The sequence below is a fragment of the Crotalus tigris genome, unplaced genomic scaffold (assembly GCF_016545835.1).
Source record: "Crotalus tigris isolate CLP2741 ecotype Arizona unplaced genomic scaffold, ASM1654583v1 scf7180000017720.317629, whole genome shotgun sequence".
NCBI classification, from domain to species: domain Eukaryota; kingdom Metazoa; phylum Chordata; class Lepidosauria; order Squamata; family Viperidae; genus Crotalus; species Crotalus tigris.
Window position 1 is genome coordinate 164,347 of NW_024096589.1, and position 22,101 is coordinate 186,447.

General features: G+C 39.5%; 1 protein-coding gene and 1 pseudogene across 1 annotated transcript in view; one reads left to right on the top strand and one right to left on the bottom strand.

The window, feature by feature from the left end:
* LOC120306134 (protein O-mannosyl-transferase 2-like) overlaps positions 1–22,101 on the top strand; it is a 198,621-nt gene that overhangs the window by 144,944 nt on the left and 31,576 nt on the right. Inside the window, exons 11-12 of the mRNA XM_039338813.1 lie at positions 7,107–7,330; positions 18,448–18,603. Of these exons, the coding sequence (XP_039194747.1) occupies positions 7,107–7,330; positions 18,448–18,603 (380 nt within the window). The remainder of the gene's footprint in view (positions 1–7,106; positions 7,331–18,447; positions 18,604–22,101) is intronic.
* LOC120306135 lies at positions 12,653–18,448 on the bottom strand (annotated as a pseudogene).

Below are 22,101 nucleotides of genomic sequence, written 5' to 3' on the forward strand. Positions count from 1 at the left end.
TGAAGTGGATTATCTACACCCTCTTCAGTCAGGATTCAGACTGGGATATAGTACCAAGGCATTTTGGTTACAGTTGTGGATGATCTTGGAGGGCTCAGGATGGGGGTGGTGTGTCCACTCTAGTCCTTCTGGATCTACCAGCAACTTTTGATACTATTGACATGATATGTTGCTTGTTAGAGAATTTTAATTTCTCTGTTGGTGAAAAAATAAATCAGAAGCTCTCACAGTTGACTGCATTTAGCTGATTCAAAATAACTTCTTTATATTCATATAAAAATATTTATAATACCATACATTCTTCTTTACAGCAACATAGCTCAATTGAAGACTTCTTCCAGAGAGATATAGAGACAAACCTGAGACTGGAAATCCAGCTCCTAACTCAATACTCTTTTGCACAGACTCAGTAGCACTTTCTTCACATTGGCTGACTGAGTTACCACATGACTCTTCCTGTTCATGAATATTCCAACACTCCTCCCTTCATGACAGGAAGAGACATCAGACCTATTGACTTAATACATTCTCCATAGTGAATACTACCCAATGGTTTAGTTATCATGTCTGCCAAATTATCCTCAGAAGAACAATGATGTAAACTAATCAATTTTCCTTTTACAGCTTCCCTGACATTACAATACTTAATGTCTACATGTTTACTTCTGTTCTTCACTCTGTCACCAGTTGTCATTTTTATACAGGCAGCATTGTCTTCAAATACCTTTACATTAATATTTAAATCTTGCAACAACTGTACATACCATGTTACTTCAGAACACAATTCAGATAAAGCAATAAACTCTGCTTCCGCTGTTGAAATAGCAACAGTTGTTTGTTTTCTGGACTTCCATCCAATCAGAGTCCCTCCAAACAATATTATAATCCCAGAATTTGATTTCCTTGTTTTTATGTCATTTGCATAGTCACTATCGACATAACACTTTAATTTCAATTCCTCAGTAATCTGTATTTGAAGACCCAAATTTATAGTTCCCTTTAAATATCTGAGAACCCTTTTTACACTCATCCAATGTAACTTTGTAGGTGCAGCAGTAAAACGATTCAAAATGCTTACTGCGCAAGCTATGTCTGGTCTGGACCACTGTGATAAACAAACTCCCTATTGCCGAGTGATATATCTCTTGATCACAGGTTTCACCTTTGTCCGCAATTAAACTATTATAAAAATCCGCACTCATGGGTATGGGAGCAGTATTGCAATCTTTCATATTATATTTCTCCAATAACTGCTCAATTTTTCTCCTTTGATTGAGAATATAACCACCTTTTTCATTTTTCTGTATCTCTACACCGAGATAATTTTTTATTTCTCCCAAATTCTTTAATTCAAATTTCTTTCCTAATTTATCAGCAAATTCTTTGACTTGTGATGCATCCTTTGCGATGAAGCAAAGATCATCCACAAATGATAACAGTAGACAATTCCCTCCTTGTAACTGTCCAGTATATATACAATTATCAGCTTTGCAACTTTTAAATCCAAGATCCTTTAAAGCAGTATCTAAACAGATATTCCAGTTTCTGGCTGATTGCTTCAGCCCATAAATAGCCTTGTTTAATTTATATACCATGTTAGGTTTTGCAATTTCATATCCTGGTGCTTGGATCATATAAATTTCTTCCTCTAACTCAGCATTGAGGAATGCAGTTTTGATATCAAAGTGCCAGATTTTATGCTTATATGCCGCTGCCAATGCCAGTGCTAATCTTATACTCTCACTTTTCACAGTTGGCGCAAATACTTCATTGTAGTGCACATTCTTTAATTGTGAAAAACCTTGTGCCACTAACCTGGCCTTATACTGTATATCATTATTTGGCAATACCTTTTTCTTATATACCCACTTACAACCCATAGCTTTGGTTCCCTGTGGCAAATTCACTGATTTTAATACTTCATGGTCTCCCACGGATTTCATCTCTTTATCCATGGCCTCCTTCCATCTTTCTTGTTCAGCTTTTGGTAACGCCAACACCTCTTTATAACTTCTTGGCTCATACCACACATTGCAAACCTTTACCTTGTTGGCAGAATACCTGTCAGGCAGAATTCCTTTGTTACATCACTCTGACCTACGTGGTATTAACTGCTCCTGTGTCTCAAGTCTTTCTGGTTTCATGTCTTGTTCAGCCTCTCCTCCCTGAACATTGACATCTTCTATAATCATTTTTCCATCATTAGATGAGTTATTGTCACTAAACAGATCACCATCATTAAATGAGACATACCCAGAATTTGCATTAATTCTGTCCCAATTTTGTTCTGCAAAATTAGCAGACCTTGAAATTATAATTCTTTTACTTCCATCGCTAAAGCGATATCCTTTTGACCCTGGCTCATAGCCCACAAACCTGAGCTTTCTTGCCTTTTGCTGTCCCTTTCTTCTGATTGCTTTTGGAATATGTACCCATGCAGTACTTCCAAAAATTCTCAAATGTGCCAGTGATGGCTTTCTCCCATATAGAATGGCATATGGAGTATTATTAATGGAGGAACTCCACAGCCTGTTAACTATATAATTGGCAGTCAATATGGCTTCTCCCCAATATGACCTGCTCATACCAGAATCCTCCAATAATGAATCTTTCATTGTTTGCAAAACACCATTCCTTCTTTCAGCTACACCATTCTCTGCTGCTGTGTAAGGATTTGTACGTCTGTGTCTTATCCCCAACTGCCCCAACCATTGTTGGAATTTAGTTGACATAAATTCAGTACCTCTGTCAGTTTGCAACTGACACACTTGTTGTCTGTACCTTCTCTCTACAAAACTTACCCACTGTTTGAATTGTTGTAGCACCTCTGTCTTACTTCTAAGCAAGTAGCAAAATGAATACCTGCTATAATCATCAACAATTACCAGTGCATATTTTGCTTCTCCCAAACTGGCTTGCATAGGTCCCACCAGATCTGCATGGACCAGCTCTAGAACTTTTTTTGTTTGTCTTGTGCTACATTTACTAACTGGGAATGCCTTTGACTTGGTGCTTTGCATACTGCACAGTCCAAATATGTTTTGCATCCCTTCAAATTTAGCCCTTCTGCAAAATCTTGCATTTGCTGCAAAACTTTAAAGCTTGCATGGCCAAGTCTTCTATGTAGAAGATGAACACATGAATCATGCTCTGCAACATTCTTAAATATATGGGAACATTGAACCTTTTGTCCCTGCAATACATATAGATTATCTTCCTTTATGCCTTCTGCACAAATATTCCCATTCCTTTTGATGAGACACTTCCCATTTACAAAAATGATCTCAAAACCTTGTTTGTCTAAATTAGACGCACTTAACAAATTATGTTCCATCTCAGGTACACAAAGCACATTGGTAAACTTTGATTCTAAATATGGAATTTTTACATCGCCTTCTTCCAATGACTTTTGCTTTCTGGCCATTTGCCAAAGCTACAGTTTCTTGTGCTACTGGAACAAACCTGCAAAATAATTCAGAGTCATTAACAATTGTTTGACTTGCCCCACTATCTATTAGCCACTTGTCTCTGTTGTTGCTATAGCAAACTTTTGCAACACCAAAATATTCCTTTTGCAAATCAGTCTTTTTGCATGCGCAAATGTCCTTTGCTGCAAACAGTTCCTTTGCAAACAGTTCCTTTTCATATGTGTGCTCGCTCCACAAATGTAGCAATTCTTTTCTTGCAAAGCAGCTCTCTGCTTGCAAAATCTCTCCTTTGTTGCAACTTGGTCCGAGTCGATCTGCTTGTTTTTTCTCCTCCAGAGACTTACAGTCTGGACCCCCTCCTCAGGAATTTCTCCTCCTCATGGCTGCTTCTAAAATGGTGTTTTTCTTCTTCATTAAGCAAACATGCCTTTAAAGCCTCAAACTTTAAGTCTTGCTCTTCTTTACACTCAAATATCATAGAAACTGTGTCCCAGGTTTTATCTAAACTGTTCAACACCAATAAAACCTTCTGGGACTCAGGGAATTTAATCCCACATTGTTCTAAGTCCAAAAATAAACTTTGTATTTTATTTAAATGCTGTTCCATAGATTCACCTGGTTGCAAACAGGCCCTATAAAGTTTTCTTGACAATTGCACTATATTGCATGCAGAAACATTCACGTGCACAGCTCTCAACTTCAACCAAATTTCCTTTGCAGTCTTTAAATTTGCAACATTTAGAAATTGTTCATCATCTAAATTCAAGATGAGATAAGCCAGTGCTCTATCATGGCTTTTCTGATCTGCAGCTGCAAATACTTGTGGTGGGTTTTCTACAATATACCACAGCTCTTTTGCTTTCAGCAAATATTCCATTTTTGCAGCCCATATAATATAATTCTTCTGGCCCAAATGAGGCACACAGCTTTCCTTAAATTCCATTGCAGCCATTCTGCTAATTCTGCCTTGTTCTTATACTTTCTAAACACAGGCAATTTCTTCCAGCTTTAAATTACAATGCAGTCCTTAGTAAGCTCTGGACCCATAACCTGTTAGAGAATTTTAATTTCTCTGTTGGTGAAAAAATAAATCAGAAGCTCTCACAGTTGATTGCCTTTAGCTGATTCAAAATAACTTCTTTATATTCATATCAAAATTTACAATACCATACATTCTTCTTTACAGCAACATAGCTCAATTGAAGACTTCTTCCAGAAAGATACAGAGACAAAACTGAGACTGGAAATCCAGCTCCTAACTCAACACTCTTTTGCACAGACTCAGTAGCACTTTCTTCACATTGGCTGACTGAGTTACCACATGACTCTTCCTGCTCATGAATATTCCAACATTGCTGGATTATTCCAGGGATTAGGAGTTGGGAGCAGTGTTTTTCAGTGGGTCTTTTCCTTTCTCCATTGCTAGTACCAGAGTGCTAGTGGGGAGGAGAAGTCCAAGCTTAGACTCCTATTATGTAAAGTATTTAGGCCTTGGATTCTCTCCCGTCCTATTTAACAACTATATCAGTCACTGGGAGAAGTCATCCGCTGACATAGGGTTCAGTGTCATCAATATGTTAATGATACCCAATTATACATCTCTACCTCATGCTAGGCAAGTAATGCTGTTCGGGTGCTGGCTCTGTGCCTAGGGCACAGGTCGGCAACTGCGGCTCCGGAGCCACATGCAGCTCTTTGAGCCTTCCACTGTGGTTCCCAGCCTCCTCTGCCATTTGCAGAGAGAGACAGACAGAGAGAGGCACCTGCTTCTCTGTCTCTCTCTGTCTCTGTGTTTGTGTTTGTGTGTGTGTGTGTGTGTGTGTGTGTGTGTGTGTGTAAAAGAGAGTGGACTCACTGTGTTCTTCGACAAGCTGAAAATCTTTTTGGGCGTGGCTCCTCCCTTTGCTGCGTCTCTGCAGGAAGCAGGAAGGGCAGGAGAGAGCTAGCTAGCCCAGCGATGCTGACTCAGGAATTCTGGGAATTGAAGTCCATGAGTCATAAAAGAGCCGAGGTTGCCTACCTCTGAGCTTGTTGGAGAACAGCTTGAAGCCAGCTTGCCAGGTGAGCAGAAGATCGGGGGGGAGAGAAAGACAGAGAAAGAGAGAGAAAAGGAAGGGGAGAGAGAGAGAGAGAGAGAGAGAGAGAGAGGAAAGAGAGAGAGAGAAAGAGAGTGGGGGAAAAGGACTGGCAGACCAAGGGCAGAAAGAAAGAGAGGGAGAGAGAAGGAGGGAAGGAGAGAGAGACAGAGAGAGAGACCCTTTTGATATCTAAAATGAAGATAACACTGCATGTATCCTTTTTTACCTTTATGAGATATATATATGTGTATATGTATATGTATATATATGTCTGTATGTGTGTGTGTGTGTGTGTGTGTGTGTGTGTGTGTGTGTGTGTGTGTATAAAGGTAAAAAAGGATATATGCAGTGTTATCTTCCTTTTAGATATCAAAAGGGTTTTGCGGCTCCCAGTGTTTTGTTTTTGGTGGGAAACGGGTCCAAGTGGCTCTTTGAGTGTTTTGGATTACCTACCCCTGGCCTAGGGGCTGTAAGCACCTGGATGGAGAGAAAGCAGTCATGACTCAACTGCAGCAAGATTGGAATGGTTGTGGAATTTTGGCCCTCCAGGGTGAGGAGAATTGCTGACTTTTGATGGGGAGGTAATACTACCTCACACTGGTGTGCAATTTGGGTGTCCTTTTGGACTCACAACTTCTGCTGAAAGAACAGGTGGAAGCTGTGGCCAGGGTGGCCTTTGCACAAATCCATCTTGTGCACCAATTGCACCCATCCCTGTAAGCTCCAGGAATAACCTTCTGTTTAGATTATTCCAATACATTCTACATTTTGCCTTTGAAAATCATCCAAAAGCTGCAGCTGGTCCCAAATGCAGCAGGTCAGAGAGTTTTGGATGTCAGGTATTCACCTAAGTAACACCACTGCTGCATGAACTGCACTGGCATCCAGTTCCTTTCCAGGTGCTAGTTATCCCTTTATGTGCCATAGGACTGGGTAAATTGTGGCACTGCTTCTCCCTGAAGGTATCTGCTCATCTACTAGGTTAGATATAATTTAACTCCCTTAAACGTTGCCACCTGATGAAACCTTGAAGGCTCACATCACCTTGGTAGAATCAATGGAGGGCTGCAAAATATACTTTCTCAAGGAGTATAGTCCTCAGATTTATAAAACAATTAACAAGATTCATCCAGTTCACTAACAATTATTCCATCTTTATTTATGAGAAGATAAATTATACTACCATGAGACTATAACTATATCACCATGGATGCTAGATCTAAGATGTTGGACCTGGGGTTCAGATGCTGTTCTTATGCAATCCTTTGGCCATGAAAAAAGTCTGGAAATTGAAGGAAGATGAATTGTTGACTAAGGAAGTCACGTTGACATAAAATATTTGATTTGCTTTCTGAATAAATGATGTCTAATTGGGCTGCACCTCATAAGGACTGGGAGAATATATTAATGTTTGATTATTGTATTATCCAATGACATATTTTTTACTAAAGTAAGCATATTTTATTTCTCTGCATTTGATATTTACTTGATTTATATTCCATGTCTCCTCGTGAAATGAACACTGTCTCACTGATGCTTCTTTCAGCCCTGTTACTTTATTTTGCCCATTGATTGATATCTGAACTTTCTTAAAACTTAGGAGAAGCCATATTTGTCAGAGGCAGCAAAGAGAAAGGAAAAAGATTTAGTAACTAAAGAAATAGAGAAATTTCGCGGCTCCATTCAGGCCCTTTGTCGGAGTGCTCTTCCTCTTGGAAAAATAATGGACTATATTCAAGAAGATGTAGATGCCATGAAAAATGAGCTTCAGACATGGCAGAATGAAAATAAAGAACTTGAAGAGACCCTGCGGAAAGAACAAGGGTAAGAGTCTTTAAAAAAATTAAACAATTGCAATAAAAGACTAGATTAATTCAAAGATTAATAGGGTTTTATGTTCAGGACAAATCTGAATTGGATCTGTTTCTTTGACTGGATGTGCAAAACTGAGGAAGAAGGCAAACTAGAAGAGGTCTAACACTTTTGTAGAAAAACACTGAAGGCAAAGTCATAGTAGCCTTAAAAACTGCATGGGTGTATGGGAAAGAATATTCTCTTTCAAGCTACCAGATATTGTAAGCACTTACTGTAATACTGTAAGCACAAGCATGTGGGTTCTTCTGTTTCTAGGAAGAAAGCACAGTGCCAGGTTGAAGATAAGTAAACTGCTTGCCTCCCACAATTGAACTCAGGAAGCAAGGTTGCAAGTCCTAGAGCAGGGCTTTTCAACTGATGGTATGCATACCACCTGTGGTACTTTGCCATGTGGCAGGTGGCATGCAACTGCTAGCCAAGTGTAGTGGGAGGGGAATGAGCCTAAGCAAGCCAAGCCTGAGGGAGAGGCAGCTGCATGACTGTCTGGGCTTGGCAGAAGCCCCAGGAGCTGGCAGGGCTCTAGCTGATTGGCTCCAGCTGATTGGCACTTCCAGAAGCAGCTCGGAGCAGGAGGTAAACTGAAGAAAAGGGGGGGAAAGAGAGGAGAGACTATAAAAGAACATGGTTTGGGTGAGGGAAGGGGGAAAAAGACAATAGGGAAGGTTTAATCCCTTTAAACAAATGTAATTAGTTTTACCCCCTTTAATTGAGTCTGTCTATGGCTTTTAGAAAGTTTTCTTTGATGGTAAACAGGCTTAATTTAAAGCTAAAGCTTTTCGCAATTGCCAGAGCCTTTCATTCTAGGATTGCAACATTGTGACACGTCTGAGGCAGCTTAAAGAGAAAAAAACCAGAGTTTGTGTTTATTTTCTTGCTTTGCACTTGATTCCTGTGTCTTTAAGGGTACAGGGAAGGGATTGGGGGGTGCAGTCTTACTACACTGTGGAAGAGGTCAGAAGGGAGAGAGGAAGAAGGGCCAACCAGCTAGCTCAGGAGTCTACAAACTTAGCAACTTTAAGACCTGTGGACTTCAACTCCCAGAATTCCTCAACCAGCCATGAGCCATGAGAATTCCTCAACCAGCCATGAGGGAGTTGAAGTCCACAAGTCTTAAAAGTGCCAAGTTTGAAGACCGTTGAACTAGCTGGTAGTGGTGCATATTAATAAACATGGATAAATTCATCATACATTTGTCAGTGCAAAGGGAAAGGGATTTAGCAAAGGAACAGCCACCGAAGAAATTAAAACTGGTACTTTTTAACTTTTTTTCTACAGTTTGTAATATTTTATTAGATTATAGAATAAAATACAAAAATTCAAAAGCAAATAGTAGGACACGGTGGGGAGGAAAAAGGGGGGAAGTGAGGGAGAGAAAGGAAAAAGAACATACTTCCTCTGTTGCAGTAGAAGGAAACTGTTAGAGAATTTTAATTTCTCTGATGGTAAAAATAAATCAGAAGCTCTCACAGTTGACTGCATTTAGCTGATTCAAATAACCTCTTTATATTCATATCAAAATATTTACAATACCATACATTCTTCTTACAGCAACATAATACAGTGAAGACTTCTTACAGAGAGATACAGAGACAGACCTGAGACTAAATAAAAAATCCAGCTCCTAACTCAATACCTTTTTTGCACAGACTCAGTAGCACTTTATTCACATTGGCTGACTGAGTTACCACATGACTCTTCCTGCTCATGAATATTCCAACACTCCTCTCTTCATGATAGGAAGAGACATCAGACCTATTGACTTAATACATTCTCTATAGTCTGGGTGGGATATCTCCAGAGTAGAATATAAAGGCCCTCTGTTTAGCACTATCTCCCTGCTTGTTTATTTCAGATCTCAATTCTCTTCAATCTCTATTTCTTGTATTATGGTATAAAAGGAATAACCCAGTTTGTTTTTGTGTAATTAATTTAGGGATATATGAATGAACAAAAGAGCTTTAACCCGTGGAACTTCTTCAAAAAATCTAGTATAGCCTATCCAAATCTATGCATTTTTAAAAGATTTTTTAATAAACACTAAAAATAAAAGAAAAAAAATAATGAAATGCCAAACTTCTTAAACTACAGAAACCACCTACCCATTCATCCATTATTTTTTCCTGAAAAGGCATTGAGAAGAAATGCTAATTATTTTACCTAGGAACAGGCATTTTTACACTTAGGTGGAAGGCAAGCTCCACAAATCATCTGAGGAAAGCAGTGTTCATAGGAAAAATGGGTCATTTGATCAGTTTTTGCTCTATGTGTATTTCCTTGCAGGAGCAACATGATAAAACAGCCAGATTAGGTCTGATTCAATGCTTTACTTAGGTTTTAAAGGATAATATTGGTACAATGTTCCATGAGGAATGATTTCGCTTCCCCCCCCCAAAAAAAAAGATTTTGGGAATAGGTCCATCCAAGTTTGCATTTCTTCATAGTATTTGGTATTAGTTGATGTTGGGTAATACATATAAAGCTATTCATATTTAGCACCATAACAGACTGGAAGCAGAATCAAAACTGAATTAAAAACAAGCCCCCTTAATTTCCGACCCAAACATACCAAGTAGATCGTTCTGTGGAAGCCAATTAAACAGCTTTGTATTATTGGCAAGATTGATTGGAGCTTCACCAGTATATGTCCACAACACCTTCATAAATTAAAATATACAGCAAGTGATGAAAATATATATTTATTGATAATTCATATTTGTATAAATCTATATGCTTGTCAACTGAAGTCATTATGGGTGTTTCAGTTGACAACGTCTATTAAAATGGTACTTGTTTTATCAGGAATGTCATTCTTGCAGATTAAAATGTTAATAATTTAGCTAGTTCAGATTTATACAAATATGAACTAGCTAATTTATTAACATTTTAATCTACAAGAAAGACACTCCTGATAAGACAAGTACCATTTTAATAGATGTTGTCAACTGAAACACTCATAATGACTTTGGTTGACAAGCATACATTTAAAACTGCAGAATGTATATAAGGGGTTTTATACGAATCCAATCTACCCTGTACTTCAGGCTTGTGTCAACTCTACAACAACCTGGCCGTAGCCATCTTGCTCATTCTAGGTTGCCACATGAATGGGTGTGTGTGTGTGTGTGTGCAGAGGATTTTTGCTAATCTAAACAATTCTGTGTCCCACAGGAACCAAGGTCATTCTTTCAGTTACGTTAGGAAAGCCTGCCAAACTATTCTATTGGGAAATGTAGCTGATTGCACAGCACTGGGGTGGGAAGTTTGATTTTGTAATAGTGTAATTCTTTGGAGGAAATTTTATTGATCATACCAATATGTTATATCCAATAAACATGTTCTTTGAGGAAGTCTCTAGCCTCAGAGTTCTGATTTATTTGGCTATCTATTGGAACTTTGACAGCTTGCACAACTCTTTTAGAAGAAAGAGCCACAGTGAAAAATTAAAAACCCTTGTAGACAAGAAAGAAATATTGGAAATGTCAAACAGTTGTTCCATTGCTTGTAGAGTGGCAGAAGCACTTCCCTTAAAGCAGTGTTTCTCAACCTCAACAACTTTACGATTTGTGGACTTCAAGTCCCAGAATTCCTCAGCCAGCATGCTGGCTGGAGAATTCTGGGAGTTGAAGTCCACACATCTTAAAATTGCTGAGGTTGAGAAACACTGCCTTAAAATTACAACTTTTAAAAAAATGTTGGGCAGCACCTTCTAAGGAATAAATGGTGAATTGAAGATGGCTCTGCCAAAACAGAGCTGATAACCACAGCAGAATGAAGAGTCAATGAATACTGACTTTTTATAATTGCTCTCTGGACAATGAGAGAATTTGAAATTTCTTGCTCCAGACAATTGCTCCTTGCAAGGAGACCACAAGAAAGCAATCTCTGGCAGGTTTAGAATTCCAGGAAATGAAGTATTGGTTATCTTAGTCTAACTATGGTCAGTGCCATAGAAAGGAGACTAGGTTTCTTTTCTAATCGCTTTCAGAAATTGGTTGTTAATTGCTTTTCAGCTATTAAGAACCTTTGGATCAACAAGTTATAGCATCGGGCGAATTTCCTTCAATTTCTATTTAAGAAGTTTTAAATATAAGTTCAAGAATTTAATGTTTTTTTAATAAACAGCAGAAGGATTATTAGAATTTTGACTTTGGAAAATTACAAATGGACTTGAAATGGATTTGAAATAGGATTTTGAAATCAATTATAAGAATACTTCCTGTGGTAAAATGTTTTTGAATTCTTTCTAAAAAAAATCATGAATAGCTTGTGACTTTGAAGGCTGGACACTATAGAGGAACTAAAGATTACAATTAAAAGAGAGGAACACTTACATTTTGCTCACTAATGCAGAATAAAATGAAATATTTTAACTTTGGGCATACTGAAGGATATTTGGAATAATGGATCCAGAAATTAATTTTGAGAATGTCAGCTCTATAGATAGACTGTGTTTGATGTTATGGGAGAAGAGCAAGTTTTGCCAGGAAGACGTAGACTGATCTGAAAGTGGATTTAAAAATAATAGGTTACAAGAATGATGTGGAAAAAATACTATGCTGGACAAAGAAAAGGAACCAGCTGATGCTTTATAAATGAAAAGGGAAAAACAAAGAACAAATCAAGAGAGTGATCAGAATAATTTTCCTATATTGGATTTACAAAAGAAGCTTGTTAAAGCTTTGAGGAATTCTTTGAGAAGGTATAAAGAAAATATGAAAAGAAATCAAGTTTTAGAACATTATTTAAAGAGGACTAAATATTAAGAATGCTAAAAGTAAAAAGAAGGCATGTGAAATTTATTTGATCAATGTTAAAAAAAATACATTATCTCTGGTAACCCTTAATGGACTTTTGCTGATCAAGACTGAAATGACAAGGCACTGTTTGTAAGTGACAAATAGGACATGGAAAGAAGAGACGGTTGTATTTTAAACGTGATGTTAATTTACGCTTTTTGTGATGAAGGGGGAAATAATTTCTGTCAAGAAATTTCTGCCCATTAATATTCATCCTGATTTTCTTTTTCTTTAATTTCATCCCATTATCCTTGTTTCTCACTTGGTTTAACAGAAGATATATCTTCATATACACAATAGATTTTAGGTTCATTTTTCTTACTGTCTGTGTTATCGTTCCCAATCCTTCAGCAATTTCCATGGCTTTTTCCATTTGAATTTCAGAAAGCATTGATCCCATGGAAAATACCACAATTCCATCTTCACCAGATTTCTCTAATATGTTTTCAAATTCCTATCAAAATAAAATTTAAAAAATAAGTTTATTTGAAATAGTTTGAACAGAATCTCCCACCTTAATAGATGACTAAAAAAGAAAATAATTGACATGCAAATAATTTAGCGAAGAATTAAACACTATAATTCAATTCAAAGATAAGAATTTAAAAAATTAAAATAACTTATTTGGAATATAAATCACAACACACAAAGCTATAATTCATAGAAGCCAAATTATGTTTCAGTCTAGTCAATGCTCAAGTGCCAAAATGTCATCTTTAATTCATTAAAATATATTATTCATTTTTATACCAACTGCAGAATTTAATATGATAACAGTCTAATATTTAAAATTTATGGTTGACATTTTTAATAATCCATGTAACTGTAACATGTAGTTAAGCCATCAGGTGGCTTAACTACATGTTACAGTTCAGAAACATACTGTATATTTCTGGATATTTTTATCTGAACTTCACAATTACTAGAAAGAGCCTTTTTCAGAATTCTTAAGCAGCTAATCATTAGTTATCTAGTCCTTAATTCCCCAAACATTACATAAGTCTTATCTATTTTTGTCTTCCATTCATTTATTTCTTTTTTCTTTTTGCTTCTGAACAAAGCTGCATAAATTAAAGTATTTATTAGAATAATATTGCTTTTGTTCATAAAACATGTTTAACCAGGCCAGTTTATATAATTATCACACTCTTTCATACTCTGGCAAATAGCACTTGATAGTTTGGTATTGACTGTCCCAATTTTGTCAAAATATTTCAATCCTAATTTGACACTTTGAAAAATATATGACTAAAAAAAACCCATCCTGTGTTAATGGATTCTCCTTTGCACAGTTTATACCCCCAATGAAAACCATATTTGGCATGATAGGCCTTGGATATTCAAATATGAAGTCATAACGAAGAAGCCAAATTGAAGCTTAGCTATATAGCTCTAGTACCGTCATATCTCAATGCAGGAATTCCTTGATCAAAACTTCAAATGGTGAATAAACGAAGTAACACACCATGAACTGAAATGAACCAAATAAAAAATTATTTACTCGTTGATTAAATGTCATATGATCAGTACTGCCTGTATAGAATTTGGGGATATAGGAATGTGGGTTTGGACACTTAGTTGCCTCAGAATCTAAACCACATGGAAGTCCACGTAAGTAGAAAAGAGAAGGGATGGATAAATACTCAGCCACAATTTGACCACATGGAGACACTGGATCCATAACTACAACATTGAATTTGCTATCTTGAAGGTAAGTAATCAAATCTTTGTTGTACAAAAGCTGCTTGCAGTTATTTAAGTAAAACATTGTAATATTCCTTATTCTTGCAAAGGTCTCAGTAATTCTTGCCAGAAAAGACTGATGTACAAAAATCTTATGACCCAATTTCTGAAATTCCATTTTCAAGTATTCCATTGAATAGGGTACAGCAAATGTTTTCACTATGTAATGATCAGATGGTTTCATCAGCAAATTAACATCAGGAACTCAGTGGAGGCTTCTGGTTCCGGATTGCAGCGCTGGCGGACGTGCGGGGAGATCACTCCCAAAGCCGTCTGGTTTTCTCCCACCAGGGACCCTGAAAGGGGTTGAAAGTCGCCTTGGAGGGGCAACGACCATGAAGAAGACCTCCCAGAGTATAAGTTACTCAAAGCAAGTGAAGAAGAGAGACCATCAGATCTACCACTGGGTGAGCTTCCTGGCCGTCTGCAGGTGCTTCCGATCACCCATCCACACTTTAATTTGGTGCTGAGCCCCTTCTAAGTGGCACCGCCACACCTCAAATGCCACCTTGACCACCAGCAACTCCTTATCCCAGTGTATAGTTTCACTTAGCAGGGTTGAGCTTGCATGAGTAGTAAGCACAAGGAAAAGCTGCTTTGAGTTCAAGGGCGCCTGTAGGAACACTACCCCCACTGCAACATCCAATGTGTTTGTCTCCACCTTGAACGGTCCCAACAAGTTGGGATGTTGAAGAATGGGGTCCGTAGAAAAAGCCTTCTTCAGAAACTTGAAGGCATGCTGCTCAACCGACCCTCCCATGTGAACAGCACTCCTTTCTGCAGCAACCAAGTCATCACAGCAAACCGTGGAATAAATGTCCAATAATAATTTGCAAACCCCAGAAGTCTCTGGATGTCCTTCACTCAAAGCAGAGGCTGCCAAGACTGCAGGGCCTTGATCTTTTTAGGTCCATGGCAATGCCCTTAGGTGAAATCCAGTGGCCCAAAAAGTCAATGGTGGTTTGTGCAAAATGGCACTTCTTGCACTTTGCAAAGAGATGGTTTTCTCGCTAGCACTGGAACTTCACACATGGAACCAATGTTCTTTGGCCGACAACCCAGGATGTCATCTAAGTAGATTACCACAAAGGTGTCCAAGAGATCCTGAAACACGTCATGCATGAAATGCATGAACACAGCAGGGACATTGGTGAGTCCAAACAGCATTACCGTGTATTCAAAATGTCCACACCAGGTATAGAAACCAGCTTCTACTCATCCTCTTTGCAGATTCTCAACAAATTTTAAGCCCCCCGCAAGTCCAATTTCGTGAAGATCCATGCCTGCCTTAACCGCTCCATGAGTTCTGAAATTAGCAGAAGCAGGTACCGGTTCTTCATGGTAATGCCGTTGAGCTTACAGTAATCACAACAAAGTCTCAGTTCCCCTGACTTTTTTTTTACAAAGAGGAGCAGAGCTGCCAAAGGGGACGTCGATGGACGTTCTTCTCAACAGAGTCTTTGAGGGCCTCGAGCTCAGGCTCGAACAAAGAATAAAGCTGAACCACTGGAAGCTTGGCATTTGGAACCAGGTTGATAGGACAATTGTAGGGCTGATGTGGTGGGAGCTGCTAGGCCTCTTTCTCCCCAAACATGTCGGCAAAATCTACGATTTCCAAGGGAAAATCGAAAGACAAAGTGGGTGATTTCTCCGCTGCACATACATGAAGCCAATGAGAATGATACTTAGGATTATTCAGCTAAATGACCCCATCCAACCACACAATCTGTGGGTAATATGCTTGGAGCCATTCCAGTCCCAGCAGTATTGAAAAATGTGGAGCAGCCACCACATAGAACTTCAACCGCTCCATCCGCATCTGCAGAGACTCGGTACACGTTGCTACAGGACCCGCCTGAAGTGGATGGCTGTCAATGGTTTCCATCAAAATAGGCGGGGCTACCTTATGCTGTGGTACCGTCCACTTTGTGGCAAAAGTGGTACTCATGAAGTTCATGGTCATTGCCAAGGATACCATGGCTTGCATGAGAACTTTCTCACCTCCAGTCAGAGTCAACGTCATGGCCACCACCAAATGTTGAGTTGGTGTAATCAGCGGCATTAACACCTGGCCTGATCTGGTGAGCCATTTGAGTTGGGCAGGGGAAGTTTCCTGCCTTTGCTAGTGTTTTCTTTGTGGGACACTTGGCAGCTAAGTGACTGGGGCCTCCACAGTACAGGCGCAAGCCTACTCTGCGCCGCCGATCCTTTTCTGCCTCTGTAAGGTGCATCTGGGCCCCTCCCACTTGCATGGGTTCCTCAGGGTTTGAGGCTCCTTGCAAAACTCTGTGGGTATTGCAGTGACCACCCTTCATAGCCGCACCCTTCGCTGCTGGAGTTGACCATCTATGCATAAGCACAGGTGCATTAAGGCTTGCACAGTGCTAGGACAGTCTGTCCAGGCCAACTCGTCCAAAATCTCAAAGGACAAGCCCTCCTGGAAATGGTCCATTAGGGCCTCCTCACAATCCTGACTGATAAGCCAGAAGTCAGAGATGTATTTGCTTACTGGGTGATGCCCCTGCTTCAACTCCTGCAGCTGCCAATTAGCTGTTTGCACCTTGACAGGGTCTTCTAACATGGCCTTCATTTGGAGGCAAAAACCAGCATAGTCATCCAACAACTGACTGGACTGTGTGAGGAGCCAGGTCACTCACCAGGCTGTTGGTCCCATCAAGAGATAGATAATGAACCCCACCTTCTCAGTTTGAAAATTATCCAGTCTCAGGCTCATGAATGGCTGACATTGTCCAAAAAACCTGGGAATTGGGCACAGTTCCCATCAAACTTATCTGGGATAGCAACTGGGCACTTAGTGGCGGGCTCATGAACGTTCAGATGCCTGCAATTGCACCAACTGATTGGAAAGGAGAGTTTCTGGACCAGCTGGGCATTGTCAGCTTGAATTGCTCCACAATATCCAACAAACAGGGCTTTTCTTCTGGAGAAAGTGGGCTGGGAAGAAACTTTGATGCCCCATTTACACATGGACAAAAGTGTGGTTTTGAAAGGTTTATTACTATTCCCTTCACCAGCAATTCCCTTCACCCAGCCTCAGAATTGTCCCAAATAAATCCAGCCACAAGCAGGCCAAGGTTAATCCACCAAGCAATAGCCAATAGTCTATAAAACAAATGGAAAGTTGCTCCAACAAATGTCCACCAACCAAACTTAATTCCATCAGGCTGAACTGAAATACGTCCACAAGAGCTCACCAGGCAAGAGAAGTTCAGATACTCCAAGGCATGAAGTCAAGCTGGAAGCACAAAGAACACACAGCCATAAACCAAACATGTTCCCAACAATGCCTCCCTCTGCCTGCCATGATAAATAGCTTTCCGGTGTAGCCATCAAGATAGGTGGAGTCTTCTCCTGAGTAATCTGGCAGATCTCCGCTGCTCCTGTCTCTGCTCTGACCATCTTCACTGACCATTTGCCCCTGCAAGCTGTCCTCAGCTGAAACCTCCTGTAAATCTCTTTCAGCTGGCCATTCAGGGTCATTAATAAACCCAGTCCCTGATGTGCCAGGAATGAACTCATCCTCCCTTGAGCCGGCCTCAGAGGAAGAGTCAGTGGAATTGTCCAAGGGAGATAGCACATAAGGATGGATGCATTGCCAAGCGCCTGAATTTTGGTCACATGACTACAGGGGCACTGCAACAATCAGAACTTCAGGCAGAAGTCACAAGTCCCTTTCTTCAGTGCCATTGTAATTTTAACAGTCCTCAAACAAATGGTTGTAAGCTGAGGATTACCGGTATATATGCTGTGAGCTCATTTTCTTACAATTTTCTTTGAATCAAATGTAATTATATACAGCAGCAGTCCCCAGCCTTTGTGGCTGGATGGCCCAGCTTGGGTGAAGAGAGGGGAACCAGACGAGTGTTAGGCTGGCATGCACCAATGCAAACAGCTCCACTCACACAAGAGAGAAATCTTTGGGGCGTGATTTCACACTCCTTCAGGCTTCTCCAAGCCAAAAGCTTTTGCAAAGAGATGGAAGGCCTGAAGCAGCACGAGACTGCTCTCCCAAAGCCTTTCATCCGTTTGCAAAAGCTTTTGGCACGGAGAAGAGAAATCTTTAGGGGCGCAGTCTTGTGCTCCTTCAGACTCACTGAGGTTTCCCGACATTCCAAAAGTGGATTAGGTGTCTTGCGCAGGTAGCCTCAATGAATCAATAAAACTGAGCAGGGCATGTTTGTCCCACTCAGCCTTTGCTCTCTTGGCAGCAGGCGGCTTGGCAGCCCAGCTTTGGGGGGGGGGAGGTGAACCAGGCCACATGAATGGTGAGCTGGTGCATGCATGCACAGCCCCACTCACACAAGAGAAAAGAAGCCTTTGGAGCGCTGCTCATGCAAATGGAGCTGCGCACATACACCAGCCCACCTCTTGTGCAGCCCTATTTTGAATAGGCTTCAGCCCAGTAGTGGGCTGCAGCCCGGGGGTTGGGGATCCCTGATAGACAGTATTCAGGACAGATTTACATTAATTTTACAATGTATAGTTTGCTGTTTTTATCTTTTTCAGAATCACAGATGGTGTTGTGGAACCTTTAAAAATAGATCTTACTGAGTTGGATCAATTGATCAAAGATGAAGAAGACAAGATTTATACTAAGAGAGCTAATGTTTTAAGAAACAATGAAAAAATTCAGAAGCTGGTTCATATTATCAATTCAAGAAGGTGAATAGTGGAAGACTGGAACTGTTACATTGTTTACAAATAAAATTACAATACAATAGCTTATACAATTACAGGTTAATTTATTTGAACAATTGTGAATGGTTTTCTTGGAAAATACTGGTTGTAGTTTTTTAAAAATGCAAAATATTCACTGTATTTAATGTATTGTTTGGTTTTGCTCTTTTAATATTAGTATCCCTAATTTGTGGCTTTCTGCTCTGTAAGACAGAGTGTGAAATTTGAGAGGGTTGCAATTGTGATTATCTTAGAATCCCTGGGTAAATCCCATATGAAAATTTGTATTGGAATTCTTGCAGGTCAGGGAAAAATACTATATACCTTTGTTTACTTTTGTGATATTGTAAGGCGGAGGTCTCCAACCTTTTGGGTACCAGGGACCAGTACTAAGGAGAAAGGCTTTTCAACATACCAGAGTTTTGTATCTGCAAAACTGCAACCTGCATCCCATGAATGGGGCTTCACTTGTTTGTGCGGACCAGTTGCTGGCATGCTGTAGACCGGGGGTTGGGGACCCCTGTTGTAAGAAACAAAAAATAAGAAGTTGACCCATAAGAAAATTTGTAATGAAATTCTTACAGATAAAGATAAAAATGCAGTTTATCTTTGTTTATTTAAGACATCCTGTAACACAGAAAATAAGATTTGATCTGAACATATTGGTTACATTTATACGGTAATATACATTTGCAATGTACATATATACCCTACTTCTCGCCCTCTCTCTCTCTCTCTCTCTCTCTCTCTCTCTCTCTCTCTCTCTCTCTCTCTCTCTCTCTCTCTCTCTCTCTCTCTCTCTCTCTCTCTCTCGTGCTGAGATTACATCATTCTGAAAGAATTAGGGTATGGAAGTTGCATACATTTATGCTCGGGATTGTGGATTTTGCTGTTCCTATATAGTTTTAAAATGTCTTTGCTTTTTTGGGGGGCAGAGATTCACAAATATTGGAAGACTTGCTGGCCAACCAAATTATATAGTTTTTGGACCTTGACTTCCTCTAATGCCATTTGGGAAGGAATGTGTGTGAACAAATCTTTAAAAAAAAAAATACAACACCTCAATCTAAAATGATAATAAACTTTCTCCTGAGAATTGTTTTTCTAAGATTCTTATGCTTTTGAAGTCCTATAAGTGTATAAATATTTAAAAATAGCACAACTCAAAAGTGTAGATTTCCCTTTCCATAACTCAGTTTCATACTTGAAAGATCCCTGAGACCAACTATCTTGAAGCTAGTTTGACTTCTGTCTGACTGTCTTCTGGCTGTCTGTCTGATGAATTGATGAATATAAATATAATCTGATTTTTTTAAAACTATACCATTTGTTAATGAATTGATTTAAGAAAATTCACTTTTCTATTTGGAAATCTATCATTTCTTTGCTAGTGAAGTAATATTTCTCATAAATTAGGTATACTTTACTAAATGTGGAGCAGAAAGGTAATTTAATATGTGCATATTGAAGGAGAGGGTTGATTAATAAATATAGAAGACTGTCTTAATGGTTTGGGAAAATATGCTTGTTACCATATTTAAATTGCTATAATACATTGTACTACATTTTATCCATATGATTCTCTAAATTTTTATTGGAAATGAATTTTATAACTGAAATAATCATTACTGCAAAAGCAGTTTCTTGAATTAAACATTTATTTTTTGAGTATAATCTATTTTATGTTATATTAGTTGAATTGTCCTTAATTAAGATGCATTCCAAATTTCCAACTATATTTGTTTGAGCATATATTACAGGTTAAATATTATCAAAGTAGAATACATGTTCATTTTCCTTAAACTATAAATGTGTAGTTTAGAAAAGGGATAGTAAAAAAATGAATCAAATATATTATCATAGATGTTTTTATGCTAAATTCTTTATGAGCTACATAAAACTGAAGCTTAATATAATATCTGACATTTCCTTTTATATTCTGCATAGATCTCTTTGTAGGATTATATATTGCATTGTTAGAAGAGTCCAATTTTATCTGTCAGTAAAAATGTACAACATAAAATATAATTTGTATTTTAATTTTGTTTCTATAAAATCATTAAATTATCTATTTTTGTATGAACAGTTTTTATAGTTATTTTGGGAGGAAATGTTTTATATAAACAACTAATATTAAAACATTGCATCTTTCCATCTACTGTGAATCTGAATTTGGGAGGAATCAAAGTTCTGTCATTTATATTTCAGTAGAGCAAATGTATAAATAATGGCAAAAATACAGAGTAAAAGAAATTTGTGTATACTTGTGTCTGTGTAACTATATTACAATTTACATATCAATCCTTTTACTACTCTTATCACATTCTAATTCATATTACAGTGAGGGGGGGAAAGTATTTAATCCCCTGCTGATTTTGTACATTTGCCCACTGACACAGAAATGATCAGTCTATAATTTTAATGATAGGTTTATTTTAACAGTGAGAAATAGAATAACAACAAAAAAAATCTAGAAAAATGCATTTCACAAAAATTATAAATTTTAATGAGTGAAATAAGTATTTGACCCCTTTGTAAAACATGACTTAGTACTTGTTGGCAAAATCCTTGTAGGCAATCACAGAGGTCAGACGTTTCTTGTAGTTGGCCACCAGGTTTGCCCACATCTGAGGAGGGAGTTTGTCTCACTCCTCTTTGCAGATCCTCTCCAAGTCATTAAGGTTTCAAGGCTGGCATTTGGCAGCTCAAACCTTCAGCTCCCTTCACAGATTTTCCATGGGATTAAGGTCTACAGCACGGGTCGGCAACCCGTGGCTCTGGAGCCGCATGTGGCTCTTTCAGCCTTCTCCTGCAGCTCCCAGTCCTCCGCCATTTGCAGAAAGAGAGACAGAGAGAGGCACTTGCGCTCTCTCTCTCTCTCTCTCTCTCTCTCTCTCTCTCTCTCTCTCTCTCTCTCTCATGCGGACATGCCCCCTCGCGGGGCTCCTGATTGGTCCTGCACTCAGGCATCTGGCCCCCTGGGAGAAGCGCAGCCAGGAAGTCCCTTTCCTGGGCTGGCTCCATCCAAGGCATACGTGGCTGGGGAGCAGTGCGGGGCAGCCCTGGGATCCCCCCTAGGAGTGGCCTGCTGGAGCCTCCACTGAGTGGGCCAGCCCTCCTGCAAGCTGCGGCCCCAGGAAAGGGGTCTGCCCCGTTTAGGGTCAAGTGCTCCCTTCAGAGTTGCCCCCAAATCCTGCGCTTCCCCTGAAGCCCACCGGAGATGGGAGGGGAGGTGGCAGCAGCTGCTCTCTCAAGGGACCTCTCACCAGCCTGGTGGATCCACTGGGGGACCCCCACCCAGGAAAGGGAGGTAGGCAATGAGTGCCGGATCCCCCGCAGGGGAAGCTTGTTCCATCCTTTCCTTTCAGGCGCTGTTTCTGAAAAGGGGGGGACCCAATTGGAGCAGGAGGACCCCTCCCCAGCCCATCCCCACCACACCTGCCAGGGTCCCGTGGCTTCCCAGGGAGCATGGCTCGGGGCTGA